General features: G+C 31.3%; 1 protein-coding gene across 1 annotated transcript in view; it reads right to left on the bottom strand.

Annotated features, from left to right (window-relative positions):
• LOC122511328 overlaps positions 1-15,737 on the bottom strand; it is a 28,879-nt gene extending 13,142 nt beyond the window's left edge. Inside the window, exons 1-4 of the mRNA XM_043626487.1 lie at positions 14,746-15,737; positions 2,694-2,813; positions 2,496-2,613; positions 2,104-2,371 (exon numbers count right to left, since the gene is read on the bottom strand). Coding sequence (XP_043482422.1) covers positions 2,104-2,371; positions 2,496-2,592 — 365 coding nt within the window. The 5' untranslated portion in view covers positions 2,593-2,613; positions 2,694-2,813; positions 14,746-15,737. The remainder of the gene's footprint in view (positions 1-2,103; positions 2,372-2,495; positions 2,614-2,693; positions 2,814-14,745) is intronic.
• Between the last annotated feature and the right edge of the window lie 588 nt (positions 15,738-16,325).

The following is a 16,325-nucleotide window of genomic DNA, read 5'->3' as shown; positions in this document are numbered from 1 at the left end:
CTGCAAAAATTTTAAGGATTTGCCCTTTTAATCTTTTGCAGTTCTTCTCTGTAAACCGGGCAGGCTCTCTTTCCGGGATCGTGATCCGTCTCTGGCTTTCCCAGGTCCAAGCATGTAAGGCACTTCGGCTTAACTTTACAGCTCTTCGCGAGGTGTCCCTCTCCGCCGCATCTCCGACAGTTTTTGCTTCTGTCGGGGCCTTTGCAGGTTCGGGTTGAGTGTCCGTATGCTAGGCACTTTTGGCACCTAGCTACTTCAACATGCTCGCGAATTGGAGCATTTATCCAGCCGATTTTTATTTTACCAAGCTTTAGCAGAGTGTTACTTTCTGCCTCTGTCAGACGTACCAGAGCAACCTTAGTTCCTCTGTATCGCGGCAAAAGTCGACACTCCATCTTCAGGTCGGGTTTACCCAGCTTTTCTCTTAGTGCTGCAGTTACCTCATCCTCTGAGGTGGCTTCGTCCAAATCCTTAATCTCTAGAGACCTTTTATTCACTAGAGGTGTGACCTCAGCTTTACCATGCAGGGCCGAAGACAGTGCATCTGCAAATTTTAAGGTCTCTCCGCCCTTTTTCACTATCACGAGAACCTCCTGTTTAAAGGTTCTCCTGATTTTCCGGATCACGGTACCCGTATCTTCTGGGTTTACCTTTGCTTTTAGCAGCGGCAAGATACCCTCATAAAGCTTTGGGTCGCTTGCCGTAATTTTAACAGCTTCCGTGCTCCTCAGCTTCAAAGGGGGCTTCGGAAGCTCTTTTTTCTCACCTGAGGGTTTCTCTTTTGGAGTCCGTTTCTTTTTGCTTTTAACAACTTTGAAGCCGTCCCCATTGTCCGCTCCGTCCTTTAAAACGGTCTCAGCATACGAACTGCCAGGACTATTTAAGGGCGCCTCTTTCGTTCCATCTAGCGACTCAGAACCAAGCTGTGGAGCATCCTTTCGCTTAATTCTTTTCCCGCTTTGAGTCGCCCGTTGCGGACTCGCATCTGGGCTTGCACCTTCCCTGGGGCGCTTATTAACGCCCTTTGCCTTATTAGGGCGTGCAGTTACGCCGTCCAGAGCTGTAGTCGTGCTCTCCGTCTGATCTCGAGCTCCCACAGTTGGATGTTGCGGCGCCTGGTCTTTGAACGGCTCGGGGATAAAACGTAAATTCTTACAAATTGTTAAGAACGAACTCTCCAAAACCGCCACGCCATCCTGGATGTCACGACTGACGTTCTTTTGGCGCTTGAATGCCTGGTACACGCTCTTAAAAATCCCGGGAATAGCCAGAAACTGATTTGCGACATTTGATTCGTAGCATGTCAGCTGGCTATCTATTTGGCTCCCTCCAAAATCCTTGGAGCCATCTGCACCGACTATCGGGGCTTGCACCCGATCAGAATCGGTGGTGGGATTACCCTCTTTCGAGGTACCCACTTGGAGTATTTCGTTTAAAATTTTGTCCATTTCATTTGTGTTTTTTTTTAATTCTTTGTCCCGTGTCGAGGGACAATCGGGCCTTAACAGGGTACTACCATCTGGCCAAGATGGGCCCTGAACCGCCTCCGTTAGTTACATAGACGTTATAGCATTGCCGGAGCATTGATGCGACGTCTATGATATCCAAGGGCACGTGAACATGTGTGTTCGGACGTGGAGGTCGATGTGTCTCTCCAAGATAGCAGGAAGTTTCCGCAAAGGGAGTGCATCCTGGTATCTCTTCACAGAGTTTACCCTCATTATTATTATTATTATTATTATTATTATTATTAAATTTAACATTTAATTAATATTAATATTTAATTATTTATTTATTAAATTTGTTGTGCTCCAAAGAAAGTTTCAAGAAAGAAGCAAAAAATTGCAGATGTTTATAATTTTTAGAGTAAAAATACAGAAAGGGAATCAATTACTATTAAAAATTGTTGATGCTCAAGTATTCATTACATCCAAAATATTTTAAAAAATGGTTTCGAATTTACAGAATTTTGAAGTAACGTAACGGCCTTTATGGGAAACGTAATGTAACGTCCCCTTGGAGAGAAGGAGGGCTTAAAAAATCCTAACTCATTAACGATGTTTTTTATAATAGGGAGTAATTAAAAAATTTCTCAGTATTTACCCTAATATTTCCAGTTGTCCAGCGGCATGATAAATGAAAGCTCTAAATATTCCGTCAACAGTCAAAATAAGAGTGATTGTAACAATAGATACGTGCCAATGATGAGCCGCTATTGCTGCATAATATTTATCCTCATTTGAATCCACTAAATAATCGGTTATGATAATGAGCCTTCTTGGCCGTGATTCATTTAGTGGTTTTATTGCATCCAAAATACTTGGAATTAGTGGTACCGTAAGGAACTCCAGCATGGCCACATAAAAGAAAACTAAAAAATATTTTTTTGGGAATTCTTTCAAAAGAATTCTTTTTAAACTTATTTTTAATTTTTTATGTGTATTTAATATTTTTTATTATAATTAAAATTCCTTTTCAATTGTATTTGCCATTACCGTAAATTGTATTGTTTACAGTCTTTGCTAGAGCTCCGTTATCCTTTAAAATTTCAAACTCAGCATCCGATTCACAAAATAGCCAATCATCCTTCATTTTTGTCAAAATTAGTTCTATCTAAGAAAATTGAAATAGAAAATTATTAAAATTCCAAAAGAAATTATTATTATTCTTGTCCATCACTGTTTAATTTTTACTCTTTTTCTGTTGATAGAGGCAGGTACGAAACAACTTATGCTAAGCAGATTAACAAAGCAAGGCGGAAGCCACTGAATTATAATGTCCGAATCGTCCCAATTGTTCACTAAGGCCAGCACCTATAAAAGATATCTTTTATTTGCAAAAATTCTTACATATGAGCGATTCCACGTCAAGTGATCAAGGGGTCTTACGATGCAATGTTTATTTTGATAATTTTTTACTCTTAAACAATTAAACATAAAAATTTGGCCAAGTACAGTTTCGAAAGGTTTTTTCATGCTCTTTCGATTGGAAATAAGCATTTAAAAAAAAAATTTTTTTGACCAAAAAAATATCAAAATTAAAAATAAATTTTAATTTTAGTAGGGGAAGGATAAGATTTTTTCTTTTTTTTTTTAAAGAAAGCTGAGGTTTTTTACTAAAAGGACATATATATATATATATATATGGGCAATCCCACGTGAGATTTAAGTCGACCTCTTAAAATCGGCCAAAAATATTTTTTTTCTATTCTGTATCGAAAAAAAACAGATACGTATTTTTTTATTTATGTTTAATTGTCCAAATTTTTGAGTAATGAATTTTTGAAAATTTGGACTTTTAATTGTAGACCTATATTCAGTAGCTTATAAATCCGAAAATATTGAGTTTAGGAAAAAGTTGTCAAAGAATGAAAGTTTTAGTTTTCTTTCGACTTTTAAAGAAATGTAAACAAAAAATTTTTTTTTAAATTTTTTATTAAAAAAAAATTTTTTTTTATAAACAAATTAATTTTTTTTAACTTTGGGCCGGATTTTTTTTATTTTTTTTTTTATTTTTTTGTACCTTATAATATAGAGAAGATTTTCCAAAAAGTCCCGAAATGGGCCTGATGTGTTAAACGAGTTTTAAAATATTTTCAAAAATCACTTGCAAGCATCACAGTGGGATTTTTTTACAATTAACTTTTTAAAACTGTTTACAACGTAGACCCTTTCATTTAAAACAAAGAACACTCAAATATATTAAAAATTATACCTTGTAGACAGTTTTAGAAAGTTAATTGTAAAAATATCCCACTGTGATGCTTGCAAGTGATTTTTGAAAATATTTTAAAACTCATTTAACACATCAGGCCCATTTCGGGACTTTTTGGAAAATCTTCTCTATATTATAAGGTACAAAAAAATAAAAAAAAATAAAAAAAATCCGGCCCAAAGTTAAAAAAAATTAATTTGTTTATAAAAAAATTTTTTTTTTTAATAAAAAATTTAAAAAAAAATTTTTTTGTTTACATTTCTTAAAAGTCGAAAGAAAACTAAAACTTTCATTCTTTGACAACTTTTTCCTAAACTCAATATTTTCGGACTTATAAGCTACTGAATATAGGTCTACAATTAAAAGTCCAAATTTTCAAAAATTCATAACTCGAAAATTTGGACAATTAAACATAAATAAAAAAATACGTATCTGTTTTTTTCGATACAGAATAGAAAAAAAATATTTTTGGCCGATTTTAAGAGGTCGACTTAAATCTCACGTGGAATTGCCCATATGCAAAAGTGGGCCTAGAATGTTTAAACATTGAAAAAAAGAGATTTCTACTGACCGGAGAGCTCAAAACCCGGTTTTTGGCTCTGTTTAGTAGAAATCTCTTTTTTTCAGTGTTTAAACATTCTAGGCCCACTTTTGCATATATATGAGGCATTTTACGTGAAATGTCCTAAGTTGAAATTTCAACTTCTTGAAAAAAATTGAAACTCGAGGAATTTGTTGTTCTATCAAGTAGAAATGTGACCCAAAAAATATTTTTGATTTTTTCGAAAAATTGGAGGGGGTAGAGGGGGGTCAATTTGACCAATTTTGCCAACATCGGCTACTTTGTGAATTTTTTCTGAACATACTTGTAATGGGAAAATTTTTTTAGAATATGTTTCTGAAAGGTTTTTTCGTCCTCTTTCCAATGGTGTATTTTATTTTTTAATATTTTAAAAATTTACCCTAATTTTTGATAATTTATATTTAATTTTCAATTTCCCAAAAATCGGTCCGTTTTTTTTTTAAATAAATTATTGCAAACGAAAGCTGAGGTTTTTTCCTATCGGCATGTAAATTTTCAGAATGCCCTTTTTTTTTGTTTTTGAGTTATTGAATTTCAAAGAATAAATTGCGGCGCGCAGCGTCCCGGGCGCCTCGTCTCACGCCGGTTGCCATGGGTTGCCACGCGGCTCAGTGCAACCGCGACGCAGCGCGCCGCAATTTATTCTTTGAAATTCAATAACTCAAAAACAAAAAAAAAGGGCATTCTGAAAATTTACATGCCGATAGGAAAAAACCTCAGCTTTCGTTTGCAATAATTTATTTTAAAAAAAAACGGACCGATTTTTGGGTAATTGAAAATTAAATATAAATTATCAAAAATTAGGGTAAATTTTTAAAATATTAAAAAATAAAATACACTATTGGAAAGAGGACGAAAAAACCTTTCAGAAACATATTCTAAAAAATTTTTCCCATTACAAGTATGTTCAGAAAAAATTCACAAAGTAGCCGATGTTGGCAAAATTGGTCAAATTGACCCCCCTCTACCCCCTCCAATTTTTCGAAAAAATCAAAAATATTTTTTGGGTCACATTTCTACTTGATAGAACAACAAATTCCTCGAGTTTCAATTTTTTTCAAGAAGTTGAAATTTCAACTTAGGACATTTCACGTAAAATGCCTCATATGTCCTTTTAGTAAAAACCTCAGCTTTCGTTTAACCCCTTCGCAGTCAAGACTAAAATCTCATAAGTGGGCTCAAAATGTCGACAACTTTTTAGAAAACTAAAATTTGCGCAAACGAGCATACTATTGTATTTGAAGTCGCTCATTACGAATCCGATATCAGATTTTGAAAATTCAAAATGGCGGATCCAATATAGCGGACATGAAAATGAAAAATCGACTGAATTCACTTGAAACTTGTTACTCAGGGGTTTTCGGGGTCGCTGATTACGAATCCAATATCAGATTTTGAAAATTCAAAATGGTGGATCCAATATGGCGGACACCATTTTTTAAAATTCATCAGATTCACTTGAAACTTTTTACTCGGAGGTTTTCAGGGTCGCTGATTACCAATCCGATTTCAGATTTTGAAAATTCATATTAGCGGATCCAATATGGCGAATGAAGTTTTCTAAAATTCATCGTTTTCATTTGAAATTCGTTACTAGAGGGTTTTCGCTGATTACGAAAAACTTTTGAAACGATAATAAATACAAAATTTTCCCCCGCAGTCAGTTGTTAAATATACTACTTTACTTACGACCCCAGAGTTTACCATGTGGAGGTTTGCGGTTGGATTTTACACTTTTTCATTTATTTTGTTTTTTTAATATTTTTTTTGTTTGTTCTTATATTGGATTCGCCATTTTTAAAACCGATATTACATTTTTAATCTACTACATCAATAAATCCCAAGTAATAACTTTTAAGTAAATCTGATAAATTTTTTAAAATGGCGCCAGCCATATTCGAACCGCCACATTGTATTTTGAAAATCTGATATCATATTTGTAATCAGCGACCCCGCAAACTCCTGAGTAACGAGTTTCAAGTGAATTCGATGAATTTTTGAAAATGTCCGCCATATTGGATCCGTTATTTTGAATTTTTAAAATCTGATATCGGATTCGTAATCAGCGACCCCGAAAACTCCTGAGTAACAAGTTTCAAGTGAATCCGATGAATTTTTGAAAATGTCGTCCGCCATATTGGATCCGCCATTTTGAATTTTTAAAATCTGAAAACGGATTCGTAATCAGCGACCCCGAAAACCCCCGAGTATCAATTTGTGGACAAATCTGTGTGTTTTTGTAGACAAAAATCTGCTTGCGTCTATACACGTCATCGACAGTTTGAGCCCACCTGCACCATGACGTGTATACACGTCATCGACTGCCAAGGGGTTAAAAAAAAAATCGTATCCTTCCTCCCCAAAAATTAAAATTTATTTTTAATTTTGATTTTTTTAGTCAAAAAAAAATTTTTTTTTAAATGCTTATTTCCAATTGAAAGAGCATGAAAAAACCTTTCGAAACTGTACTTGGCCAAATTTTTATGTTTTATTGTTTAAGAGTAAAAAATTATCAAAATAAGCATTGTACCGAAAACCCCAAAACTTTCACCCCCTCCCCCTCGGAAAATATTGGACTAGGTAAAAAAATATTTTCACCAAAAATCACTATCCACTAGTACTACAAAAGCCCCAAGTTTAGGCACGATTGGAGAAAAATAAAATTATTGTCCACCTTGATCACTTGACATGGAATCGCTCATATTGCAAAATGAATCTCAGCTCTGAAAGATAATTATTTGCTTATAAAATATTTCTAAATCAATTTTTTTTTTTTTTTTTTTTTTAATAAAAATTATTTGATTCAATTTTCTTCTTCAAAAATTGTAAGCAATCTTTCTCTTTATGCTTTACTGGTAACGCAATGTAATTAGTATAATAAAAAAATTTACTTGTGGTATGAGAAAACTTATAAGACTAAGCCATATGAAAAAGGAGCAAAATTTTTGTGTAAATTTCGACTGATAAGGCCATAATCCCGTAGCACATAAAAAATATTTATTGATTTTCATATAAGAATTGTATGCATCCATTTCAACGTTTGATGTTGAAATGACACGCGTTCACCCTTCTAGATTATCCATTCTCGTTACTTTGTTCGGTAATTATAGTTCAAACCGTAAGATAATTATTTTCAGTTTTAAATTCAAATACTACTCTGCGATATACAGGAATATAAGGCGAAATTTTCTGATTTAATATTAAATAGTTTTAGAGCGAAATCTCTACTTTTCTTTAAGATAATCTTTCTTGGGCTATAAAATATTCTTTTCAATTTCTTAGGAAGTATTTAACGAATGCAAATTATTATTCAAGACAAGACCGTTAATTATTATTATTCTTTTGAGCGAATAATCAATATTTAGCTACAAAATATAGTCAGTCTCGTTTCAACCTCTCAACAATGATGATTGTTCAGAGTTAATATAAAATTTCATAAATACAAATCGTTTTCTTAAAGATTTGAATTGAAAAAAATGGTTAAATTGCTTTTTTCTTCTTAATATATTTATTTTATTGACTCTAAAACTTATACTATTAAATCTCTGAAACTTCTACTATTAACTCTTTAAGACTTTATATGTATACTATTAACTCTCTAAAACTACACTGAGAAAACTGTTTGGTTCCGACAACAAAATTTTGGTTGTACCAACAAAATCTTTTATTTGAAATATGTGCAATAAAACGGTTTGGTTGGTCGAACCAAATTCTTTTGTCAATTTTTTCCAAAACAAATTTCAACACTAGTATTTTGGTATAAAGATGTAAATTTATAAATAAAGACTGTAAATATCATTAATTGAATTCAATAAAATAGTGTTGATCTTATCTTATTTGTTAAATTATGAAAAGAAAGAAAAAAACAACGTCAACTGTCAAAGTGTAGGGAGAGTGTAGGGGAGAGTGGGGCAAAGGCGCTAGGTTTACATTTATCGATGTATATTTTTTAAATTAAGCAATTAATTTATGCGGTCTTTGTTTTCCATTATTCTAAAACTAATCAACAAGAAATTTTAATAGTTGTTATTTAGTATATTATAATTATAAATACATTATTTAATGAAATTTAAAAACAATGCAAAAAATGCCTTTGCCCCACATGCTGGGGCAGCGACGTTTTCGCTTATATTTCTAAAAGAAAGCATTTATAAGCCTTAAAAAAATTAACAAGTGATATTTATTAGTATAATATTTACGAAACATAAGAATAACAACATATTATTAAAATAATTAAACTATTTAAATAGAAAATAAAAACTTTTAGTGATTTTAACCTTATATTGTGAATAAATACGATAAATACATAGAAAATTCGAATATTCAATTGTTTTTAACCAAATTATGTTCAATATTGCCTTTGCCCCACATAACAAACTTTTTTTTTACTTTAAATTTCAAATATTTAGATACAAAATTAAACTAAAACACCGCGCCAGTTGTGTAGAGAAATATTTAATTTATTTACATGTTACGTTTTTAAAAATTAAATACTTAAACTTATGTTTTAAAAAATAAGAGTTTGTTCAGTAAAATTATCATTTTATTATTGCAAAACAATTTTTTTGTTATATTTCTTAAAATATTTAATATTTTTAGGTTTTTCTTTTTTTAATCAATTGGTCTGATTGCAATGCAACTTAATTTTTAATACCAATTGAGTAGCTGCATGCAATAACTCGCCGAGCGCTGAATGTTCAGCCGAGCGCTCGGCGAGTTGTTGCATGCAGCTACTCAATTGGAATAGACAGAAAATAAATGAGATATTTTAAAAAACGTCTTTGCTCCGCATAGCGCCTTTGCCCCACTCTCCCCTATGGTTTCATGAGCAGCCATATTTATTAGAACAACGCGTGCGCAGCAGACGATTTAATCGCATTCTGTAGATTATTTAGTACGGACAACCAAATTTTAGTAATCTCAACAAAAAGTGCTCAACAAAACGATTTTGTTAACAATACAATATTATTTTTCTCAGTGTAAAACAGTAAAATTCACCTGTGAACCAGTAAAACTTGTCTTATTTTCAAGAACTCTATTTTCAGGATTTTAATCAATTTAAGCCATCATAGTTAAAAAATCACTGAAATTTTTCCTTTTTTTCAATTGATCTGAAAATTAATCCAATTGAGGCCTTGGATCCAATAACTCGCCCGACGCTCGAAGGCATGCGCCACGAAGTGGTATTAAGGTACACTCTCACCTCACCGCCTGCCTGCCTGCGCAGGCAGGCGCCATAAGAGTGAGAGAGAAAAAACATTTAATTTGAATTTTCTGACTCTCTTACTCTTATGTGTTACCATGTCAACCTGCAGGCAGGCAGGTAGGCAGTAGGAGCTGTGCTAGCGCCTTAAGGCTGCGGTTACACCTCTGCAGGCAGCCTGCCTGCCTGCAGGTTGTCATGGTAACACATAAGAGTAAGAGAGTCAGAAAATTCAAATTAAATGTTTTTTCTCTCTCACTCTTATGGCGCCTGCCTGCGCAGGCAGGCAGGCGGTGAGGTGAGAGTGTACCTTAATACCACTTCGTGGCGCATGCCTTCGAGCGTCGGGCGAGTTATTGGATCCAAGGCCTCAATTTTAATGATTTCAGGGCTCGAACCACACGGAAAAACCTTTAAGCAGTCTGCTCACCCAAAACTTATGCGTCAGCGCCACCACTAAACTTGTTCATCTGCACTCCCAAACTGGGTGACCAACGTACCCAGTTGTAATTTTCTAAACTTTTTGGGAAGTTTGTCTATCCCCAGTAAGAAACAAAAAATTGAAAAGTATTAAAAAGATTCTATTCTTTTGAATGCCATTTCTGTCCAATACTTTTCTATCCAGTGAGAGCAATATGAAAAGTAACGATATCAATCCTCTTGAATACCCAGTAAGAAAGCAAAGATTAAGAAGCGTTAAAAAAATTCTATCCTTTTGAATACCATTTTTGTCCTATGCTTCTGAATTCCGCGACAGTAGTATAATAATATAATACTAATATTGTTGACATATAGAATGTTCAATTACTTTCAAATATCTGCACTCATGAATTTATTTGCTATTTTAAAAAGGAATAATTATTAAATTATCAGTTAAGAGGGTTAAAAGTGTTTAAAGGTCTCTGAAATTTTTAGGTTATGATTTAAGAATAACGGCCCTGACTCGTTTAAATGACGTTAAATTGGTAAACAATCAATTTTTCAGCAAGTTTTTCTTTGAACACAAACACTTTTTACAAAATCTGCCACTGTATGTATCTTATAAATTACAAAAATCCAGATGATTGCTTGAATGCATGCAGAAACGCGGTTCCAATGAAAAATTGAAAAGTGATGTAATGACAGCAGGAAGGAAGAGTAAGGAGACCGAACTCTGCTTCTACAAATGTCTGAGAAATATGCACGAAAAGTGCCAGACTCACTGTGTTCTAGTTGATCGCCAATTAAGTCGATCATGCGCATTGAACTAAAGTTCAGTGTTGACATAGATGAAAAGTGTGGTTATGTCAAGGTAAATATAACATAGTTTAAACAGTGTTAATTTTAAAAGCAAATTTATTTATTTGCAATTGTGATATTATTTAGATTTTCAAAATAATTTAATAATATATTTATGAAAAGGGAAAAATTTTGCGAAAATGGTTAAGAAGAATTGTGTTTATAACTAGAGTATATTTACATACCGTAGAAGGATAGAAGAGACTAATGTTTTTAGACTCTTTTTGTTCTTTCTTTACATCCGGGCACACAACACGACATTTTTTAAATAAAATAAATACATAATTATTAAAACGAAATGTATTGTATATGTATCTCACTAAGACCGGCTAAATGTAAACATTAGATCTTACATCTCACTCGCACAATTTTTACGAGAAACAGAGACACAACACAGCTTATGCGCATGATCGACTTAATTGGCGATCAACTAGAACACAGTGAGCCTGGCACTTTTCGTGCATATTTCTCTGAGATTTTTAAAGCGCTTTCTACACAGAGTTCGGTCTCCTTACTCTTCCTTCCTGAATGACAGGCTGTAATAATTTCGGATGGGATTGGAAAGCATTCAGAAAAAAATTGTGTCTTTGTTAACAATTACAAACAGAATTGAATAGCATTCATTTTTAGACGAAACGTGGTCCTATCATGGTATAGAAAAGTATTGGACAGAAATGGCATTCAAAAGTATTGGATAATTTCTACTACACCATACAGAGTTTGAATTATTTCAATTCTTTTCAATTCCTCGCTTCTAAGAAGGAGTTTACACCGTAAGCCTTAAATATAAGCCTCCGCGAGCATAAACGGATATGCCTCCATGAGGATATACTTGCGTCTGCGCAAAGTGTTTGCCTGCAGCTGTGTTGTGAAAAAGTTTGCCTTGACCACGTGTTCGCGCAGGCGCAAATATATGCTCATGGAGGCATATCCGTTTATGCTCGCGGAGGCTTATATTTAAGGCTTACGGTGTAAACTCCTTCTTACTGGGTCGAAAACGGTAATGCTACGCACCCAGTGGCGGGCGATCAGACTTTCCATGCAGTGAGAAGCGAAATTTTGTCACAGTGGGAAGGCAGACTTCTCAAAGGTTTTTCCGTGCAGTGAAAGTATTTAAAAATACGGACTTTACGGACCAGTTACTGACAAAAATATAATCAGTCCGAGTCAAATAAGCACAGGAAAAAAAAAGTCTGACTCCGTTTACACCTTAAATTCAGCCCATGTATTTCACATAAGTCTGTCCTTGTTTAACGGGACTGACTCCGTTTACACCTTAAATTCAGCCTCAAAAATAGGCTGAAAGTAAAACTTTTTTTTTAGTGTGAGAGAATAACATTTTACTTAAAACTATAAATTAAATTTTTTCATAAATATAAAACATGAAGAAATCGATTGATTTCTTCATGTTTTATAAAATGGCCCAGTGATAAAATCATTAAGAATATTGTACCTACTTCTTCAAAATTATTTTTATAATTTCAATCAAATTATTATTTTCAAGAATTTTTAACTAAAATTCTTTTTTCAATCAATTATTTTTAATAATTTTCGAAAAAGTTCTTTGGCAATTTTCAAATTCATTTGTTTACAATATTCAATTTTACGAAATTTCAATTATTCGTAAATTCTTCAATTAAATATATATTCGACAATAAAAACTTTAAATAATTTCAAAAAAAATCTGCAATTAAACTTTTTCAAAAGAAATAATTATTTTTATTAGAAAATAAATAAGTTATACATATAAGTTTATTTGTTTTAAATCAGAGATTCATACAAAGAAAAATAAATAAGTTTATTGAATAATTGAATGTTTCTTAAAGCATAAATTATTTTATCAATAAATTTGTAAATAACTCAATTCTTTTGACAAATTGTAATCAAATTTTTAAGAATAATTACAATTTTTGAGAAATTCTATTAAAATTGAATTTAAAATAATTGAAATTCTGTGATGAGTTTTATTATTTATGAAAATAATGAAAATTATTGAGAAGAAATTTATAAAAAATTTGTAAATAATTGAAATATTTTGTGAAATTTTAATTATTTTATGAATAAATTTAAATGTTTGCGCAGAATTTCATTAAAATTTTTTTAAATGATTGAATTCTTTTGGAAAATTTTTCTAAAATAGTAGATATTGAAAATCATTTAATTAAAAAAAAAATTTGAAAATAATTTTGAAATTTTTTCCTAGAATGTTATAAAATTGTTTAAAAATAATTGAATTGATTCGAAGAATTTTCATAAAAAAATTTTAAAATAATTGAAAATTGAATTCTCAAAAATTATTTTATCAAAAAATTTTTAAATAATTAAATTCTTTTGACGATTTTTTATAAAATTTTCAAGAATAATTACATTTTTCGAGGAAAATTTTATTAAAATATTAAAAATAAATGAATTTGTGCGATGAGTACTTTTAGAAAATAATTAAGTTCCTAAAAAGAATTATATTACTGTAAAAAATTGTATTATTTATAAAAATAATTGAATTTCTGCAATAATTTGTAATTTTACCAAAATTAAATTTTTTTTAGTGTTTCTTTAACTAAAATTCTTCTTTAAATCCATTATTTACAATAATTTATGAAAAAGTTCTTTGAAAATTTTCAAATTCATTTGTTTACAATACAATTTTACAAAATTTTAATTATTCGGATATTTTTCGCAATTAATAAAAATAAAAACTTCAAAAAATTAATTTCAAGTACAATTCGAATAAATTTTTTCAAAAAAATTAATTCTTCTACAGAATTGATAGTTTCAAAGATTTTAATATGAAACCTTTTCAAAATTCAGTTATTTCTAAAAATTCACGCTATAATGCTTTTAATATTCAATTATAATCTTTAATTTTAAATGAAATTCATTTTTAAATCAACTTTTATTAGTAAATTCTGCGAGAATTCAATTATTTAAATACAAAAATAAATAATTTATTAAGTAATTGAATGTTTCTCAAAATTGAATTCTCATATGAAGAACTTTATCAACAAAATTTTAAATAATTCAATTCTTTCGACTAATTTTAATAAAATTTTCAAGAATAATTACATTTTTCGAGGAAAATTTTATTAAAATAATTAAATTTTAGAAAATAATTGAAAATTTGCAAAAATTATTGAATTTCGAAGAATTTTAATATTTCTAAAGGTAATTGAAATTTTGACGAGAATTTAAAAAAAATTTGTATTGAATTTCTGCAATCACTTGTAATTTCTCTAAAATTCTCCAAATCATATCGTAGGGGTCATTCACATATTACGTGATAGATATTTTAAGTATTTTAGACCCCCCCCCCCCCTACGTGATACTTTTTCTATAGTTTAGTATAGAAAATTTGTTAAAGCGTGATACTTTGCTTACCCCCCTCCCACCCCTAAGTGTATTACGTAATATGTGAATGGCCCCGTAGGTACAATTTACGAACTTTTCGTCCTTTTCTATTAAATTACGGACTTTACGAAACTTTTTCAAAAAAAGTGACTTTTACAGATTGCAAGCAAATTTACGGACCTTTACGGGATATACGGACCTAGTTCGAGCCCTGTGATTTTCAGTGGAATTTCACTAAATCAGATTTAGAGAATATATTTTTAAATTTAGAACATTTTTTCGAGTTTTTTTTAGGGAGAAATACTGCTTTTTTAAAAAATGCTGCCAAGAAAAATAATACATCTTTTCCATCTTAAAATAAAACGTACTTTTTATCGTACTTAAAATAAGTGCGATAAGAAAGAAATTATACATCCAGAGTAAATTTCGTTGTGCTTGCAAAATAAGTTGAGAGAAATATAAACATATAATGGCATAGACTCCTCAACTAAAATCTGCAATTCATTCTTGTTTTCAATAAAACATTCCTCTTTTAGAATATGCTAAAAACTGTTTCGCGTATAATAAACGGTTTATATTGCTCTCGAACAAGAAGAAGAATGATTCGCTTTTATAGTTGTACCTTCTCATTTGTGTTTCAGACTCTGCTGCGCTCGTTGCTCGTTGCTCCTTGTCTCATCTTTATATGTATAAGACGTCTCTCTGTGGTATATTATACGCATTTTGTGAGGGAAGGGCTCTCCTCGCATCATTGGCTTACATCCTCATACACCTTCCTCGCGAAGAACGAACAAGTCAAGAAGTGCTGACTCGCAATAGTCTTCGAACCTTTATAACATCGGGCACGTGAAACACAGTGTGTAACATAATGATAACACGCTCGAATAATAAGAGGAGACAGGCTTGGCTACGCTCGCATGGGTCCGGGTTTGGGGTCCGACCAACATAGTCCACACGTTCTGGCTGCTGCTTCAATTATTGAGGGCCCCCAAGTCGTCGGTGCATTGTTGTTTTTATTCCGAGGCAGTACCATACTCTTCGTTTTCAAACTTGAAAAACTATTCCCGTTTACTTCCTCTTCTCTCTTTAAACAATAAACATCGAAAAATTTCTTCACACCGTAACGCGCGCGCGCAATTTAGAAAGCGTTTCGTTTCAAATTTTTCGGCTAATACTTGCCGCTCACGATGGCGCCACTTTGAATCGAGTTGGGATTTTTCAAATTGCCCTTCGACTGCCTTCGACGTCGAGGGTCAGTTGTTGAGCGTTCCTTTTCGAGTGAAAATCGAAAGGACGGAACTCTGTGATTCGGTTCATTCAAAATTCAAAGACTCTGACTTACTTTCAAAAATGTGACAGTAGTGTGTTTTGTGCTCAAATATATTTTCAAAAACGTTAAAAAAGGAAATAGAAAGAAATTAACTAAAACATTTTTTAAAGGCTGTTTTTCGTCAAAATAAATCGACTCGAAATGACGAAAATTCGTTTACAAAATTGAAAGAAAGAAGTGTAGTTTTTTACCATTAAAATAAAGGAAAATATGAATTCGTGCAAATTGAATTATTAATAAACAAAAAATTAAATTAGATAAATAAATAAAAAGTGTGAACAAAAAGTGCAAAGTATTTTAAAGGAAAATAGTGAGTTCTTTTCATTACTAAATTATTTATAGTTAAAGAAAACAAAACAAAAAGAGGATTTTTTTTTAATAAAGAATTATCAATATAAACAATTGCATTCTTTACTAAATAAACATTTGTGTAAATAAAAAGAAGTGCAAATTGTTTCAAAAAAAGAACAGTGACAGGAAAAAATGATTCATTTTTAAATTATTTACAATAAATAAATAAATGAATATACAAATAAATATAAATAATATAATATAAAATTCAAAATTTTGCTGAATAAAAAGTACAAAGTATTAAATTGTTAATAAACAATAATTACACCCATTTAATAAAATTTTGTGTATAAATAAGTGCAAATTGCTTCAAAACAGAATAGCAAGAGAAGAAAATATTTCTTCTTTTTTAAATAAATACAAATAATACAATAAAAAATTTGACTTTCTGCTAAATGAAAAATCACAAATTATTAATTATTAAACTATTAATGATCAACAATTTATTTGTTGATTCAAACAACAATCAACCAAAATTAGAGTGTATTAACTAAAAGTGTATAAACAATTAAAGTAAAAAT

This window comes from Leptopilina heterotoma, unplaced genomic scaffold (genome assembly GCF_015476425.1).
Source record: "Leptopilina heterotoma isolate Lh14 unplaced genomic scaffold, ASM1547642v1 Lhet_81, whole genome shotgun sequence".
In the NCBI taxonomy this organism is placed as follows: domain Eukaryota; kingdom Metazoa; phylum Arthropoda; class Insecta; order Hymenoptera; family Figitidae; genus Leptopilina; species Leptopilina heterotoma.
Note: the sequence above shows the minus strand (reverse complement) of the source record. Positions and strands in the feature narration are given on the sequence as shown.